Genomic DNA, 4,251 nt, shown 5'->3' with positions numbered 1-4,251 from the left:
AGTTAGATATGACATAGATAAGATATATAGATCGAGACATATGAGATAAATAAATAGATCACAGAAGATATAAACATCCCTATAACGGAAGCGCTTCATCTTTAGCTTTTTTTTTCTTGACGAAAAATCCTTCTGTTTTAGATTCTTTTTCTTTCTCAATCAGTAAGAAAGATCAATTGAAAAACTAGTTTTTTTGTTACACGATTTATTGCAAAATTCATACAAACAGTCTCTTGCATAATATATATAAAAATATCAAAAATCATAAATAAAAACCGTAAAAAAGCCCCCCCCATCTAATGTATCAAACAACTATGTACACGGTAGATAACTGTCATTTACGGTTAATGCTTTTAGCCAAAAAAATATTGACGCAATTTTGTGTTCTACCGGGAAGACGTTCATGTAGATGTTTTTAAGTTCATTTTACATATTTGTTGTGAATATGCACAATTACTCGCAAAATTATATCTACCAACGATGACCGGCATGACTTATCTTCTTGGCTTCTTGGGTTACACTTCGCTGCCTTCTCTGGAGTATATGAGGCTGTTGACACTGAAATTGTTATAAAAATGGCTGTGAAACTGACTGTTTTGATTGGAACCGGGGAAAGAGTTGTAATAGGGGCCTCTGTTGAGGTGTAAAGTGTCCTGCAAATCTGCAGATGGTTCCACCATGGAGCCTGAGGGAAAACTACTTAATCCAGTGATGTTCCTCTGGGAGAGTTCATTGACCAGCCCCAGAGACACCGGCCTGTTCACCGAACTGGAGTCCAAGGAGGAGGTCATACTATTAAAAAAGTTATTCAAACAAGGGGTAGAGGTGATGCCTGGGGGAGATGTGCTCTTCCGATCTTCTGAGGAGGCTTCCATCTCAGGAGATGATGGGGTGACCATAGATGGGCTATCCCCACCTTTCCTCCCTAGAACCGAGCGGCCGTCTTCACCCTTAGCCGTGACGGCGTCAGTGTTGTTGGATTCTGATCGGCGCTTTCTTTTCCGGCGAAAGTTCCCGTTGTCAAACATCTTTTCGCAGTTAGGATCCAAGGTCCAATAATTGCCTTTGCCTAAACATTGTAAAAAAAATAAAAAAGATAAGACTCATATAATATATATAAGAATCATATAATGAAAGAAAAACAATAAATTAAAATATAGAGGCACTAAAATACCTAAATTTATGAAAATTGTACGTAATAAAAAAAAAAAAAAAAATCGATGAAAATTATCTTTACTGATACACTGAATAAAAAAAAAGAAAAAATTTGTGGAAAAATTGTAGTCAATCTAAAAATTTTTTATTCTTTATGAATTTTTTGTAATTAAAATATTTTCTCCCCTTTGAGATCGGATTTAAAAGTCATTATACTCGAGAGAAAAACTAAATTTATAACAAAAAAATTGTTGTAATATTTTCTTTTAAACTGTATATTTTCGATTGTAGAATGTTTTATGCTTTGCCAAACTTGGGCCTTTCGAGGGCAAAAACTCCATGAATAGAAGGAGTAATAGTTATTTTTTTATATTCATGATTTGACACATTTTGAATAAAAAAACCCTTAAAATTAAATTAAAATACAAAACCAAGGATGCATCGATAAAAATATTAATATAATTAATTAGAAGAATTGTAGTCATATTCTCACCTGGGTCATCTTCATCTCTTGGCACCTTCTTAAAACAGTCGTTTAGAGACAAGTTGTGCCGAATGGAATTTTGCCATCCTGCTTTACTCTTCTTATAGAAAGGAAAATTTTCCGCCACATACTGATATATCTGGCTCAAGGTTAGTTTCTTCTCCGGAGCATTTTGTATGGCCATAGCAATCAGAGCAGAGTAAGAATATGGAGGCCTCACCAGCTTCAGAAGTTCCTCCTGAGAAGCTATGGATAACCAACCAAGATCCGTCCCACTGAAACCTGACGAATTTGGCAGGAATTGTCTCTGAGATCCATAAGAAGGTGGCATATAGGAGTTTGGATTATTTCCATGAAGGTAGCCAGGCGTATTGTTGACTCCTGGCCCATTAAGCCATAAGTAAGGGTTGGTTGAAGTTGGATAGTCCCCAATTCCATAGTTGGCTGGCCTTGGCGTTGAGTGTAAGTTCTGCTGGTGGTACATACCAAAGTTATCGCAATATACGGCCATCTCTGTGGTCTCCTGGGCACTTTTTGGATGAGTCTGATGAAGGCTTGTAGATCTCTGATGAGCTGGAAGATGAATTGAGCTCATACTCTTCTTCAGCAACCTTCACACGTTAAGGTGCTTCTGGCAACAGGTGCCTAATGGATTTTGAGTGCTGTCTTTATACTTTTCCGGAGTATAGATCCTCCCTGCCCGAGGCCAGTGATGGGTGTGCTTTCACATACTAGTTTTTTTTTTCTTCATAACAACCAGTTGGATGCCTCAGTTGAAAGACAGGGGTGTGCAAAGTGAAGGGCTAATCACCAAAGAGGCTCCAAAGAACAATCAGCCTTTTTTTTTTTGCATCCATTCATTGTTCTACTGATCTGTCTGCAACTGCATTTCAGGATTGTTTTTTCTTCTTTTTTTTTTTCCTTCCTACCTTGGATTTAAGCTGTGAAATTAAAGCAAAAAAAAACTCCTTCATGTTGGAAAAGGCAAGTTCTTCACACGATCAACGAGAGTCTCAAATACTTTTTATTATCTTTTTAAATTGATTTTCACATGTAAAAAGAGTTAAAAAAAGCTAAACTTCTAAAAATTCTTTAACAATAATTAAAAATAAATATTACTCTAAGAATGAATTCGTAATAAAGTAATAATAACTATGCTAAAATAATAACAATAAAATAATAAATAAAATAAAAAATAACAAGAAATAAAGCACCACATAATATCTAAAAAAACATAGGTTTTTTTTAAATAATTTAATTATTCATTTGCAGAAATTGTTAATATAATAAAAATAAATAAAATCCATTAAATTTTAAAAAAATAAAATAAATTAACAAGAAATAGATAAGTCACCACATAACAATGCCTCTAAAACGTATGTTTTTTTAAAGAATGTATTTTTTTATTTGCAGAAATTGCTAATTAGCAATAAAATAAAAATTAAATACATTAAAATAAAAAATAATAATAAATAAACACACCAAATAACAATGTCTCTAAAACTTTTTTAAAAATAATTTTATTATTGATTTGCAGAAACTGCTAATAATATAAATAATAAAATAAAAATAAATTAAAAACATTAAAATTAAAATAAAATTAAAATAAATAAACAACACACTGCATAACAATGTCTCTAAAACCTAGGTTTTTTTTTTTTTTTAAAGAATTTAATTTTTCATTTTCAAATTGCTAATAATATAATAACAATAAAATAAAAATAAATTAAGTACGTTAAAATAACAAATATTAAACAATGAACATAAATAAATAACACACCGCATAACAATATCTCTAAAATGTGCGATTTGTTTTTTAAGAATTTAATTACTAATTTGAAAAATTGTTCAATTAAGCACTTAATAATAAGCAGAATATTACACGTATCATTGGGATTCATGTATTACATACCCACGTTTCAGTGTGTTTCTAATTTGCTTTTTCACAACTACATAGGATATTAATTTAAAAATTTTAAATAAATAAAAAAAGTTTTCAATAAAAAAAACTCCGCAAGTTTTTGCATAATAATTATGTCACGTAAAATGCAAAAATATTAAATATGTAAACTTTAAAATTCACATTGCTGCTTTTATCCAATAAAAGATCATATATATATATATATATATATATATATATATATATATATATATTATTTATTTATTTCAAAGAGATATCATAGAACCTGTGTGTATATGTGTATCTGTATATATATATATATATATTTATACTGTAGTCCCCCTTACAATATAAATCAATTAGTTGCTAGGTGCAGTATATTACAACTATCTATCTGTAAGTGCAGCCGGTAAACATTTTATCTATATATATATAATTGCCTTATTCTGTCTGTCTGTCTGTCTGTCTGTCTGTCTGTCATGCTTCAAAATTGTGTCCTTCCGGTGACATTGTGTCCTTACGGTGACACAAAGCTGATTGGCCGCTGGGCTCGCCATGGCCCCGCCCCCCCCCACACGGATTGGCCGCTCGCCCAGGCTGCGCCCCCACACGGATTGGCCAGCCGCTCGCCCAGGCTCCGCCCCCCCCCACAGATTGGCCTCTCGCCCCGGCACCCTGCAGGCATTGGCAACTCGGCCACGCCACGCCCCGC

General features: G+C 33.1%; 1 protein-coding gene across 1 annotated transcript; it reads right to left on the bottom strand.

Moving 5' to 3' along the window:
* Positions 1–283: 283 nt before the first annotated feature.
* LOC142277627 (forkhead box protein I1c-like) lies at positions 284–2,245 on the bottom strand. The gene is made up of 2 exons (XM_075332646.1): positions 1,649–2,245; positions 284–1,069 (listed from the first exon to the last, which is right to left on the bottom strand). The coding sequence occupies exons 1-2, from the start codon at positions 2,232–2,234 to the stop codon at positions 516–518; spliced, it is 1,140 nt and encodes a 379-aa protein (XP_075188761.1). The 5' UTR covers positions 2,235–2,245; the 3' UTR covers positions 284–515.
* Positions 2,246–4,251: the final 2,006 nt, after the last annotated feature.

The sequence above is a fragment of the Anomaloglossus baeobatrachus genome, chromosome 1 (assembly GCF_048569485.1).
Source record: "Anomaloglossus baeobatrachus isolate aAnoBae1 chromosome 1, aAnoBae1.hap1, whole genome shotgun sequence".
NCBI lineage: Eukaryota > Metazoa > Chordata > Amphibia > Anura > Aromobatidae > Anomaloglossus > Anomaloglossus baeobatrachus.
Note: the sequence above shows the minus strand (reverse complement) of the source record. Positions and strands in the feature narration are given on the sequence as shown.

Excerpts from the sequence above, each read along its gene's own strand:
- LOC142277627 (XM_075332646.1), bottom strand. The coding sequence starts at position 2,234 with ATGAGCTCAATTCATCTTCCAGCTCATCAGAGATCTACAAGCCTTCAT. Across the intron at positions 1,070-1,648 it reads AAGAGATGAAGATGACCCAG|GCAAAGGCAATTATTGGACC; the intron begins GTGAGAATATGA and ends TACAATGTTTAG.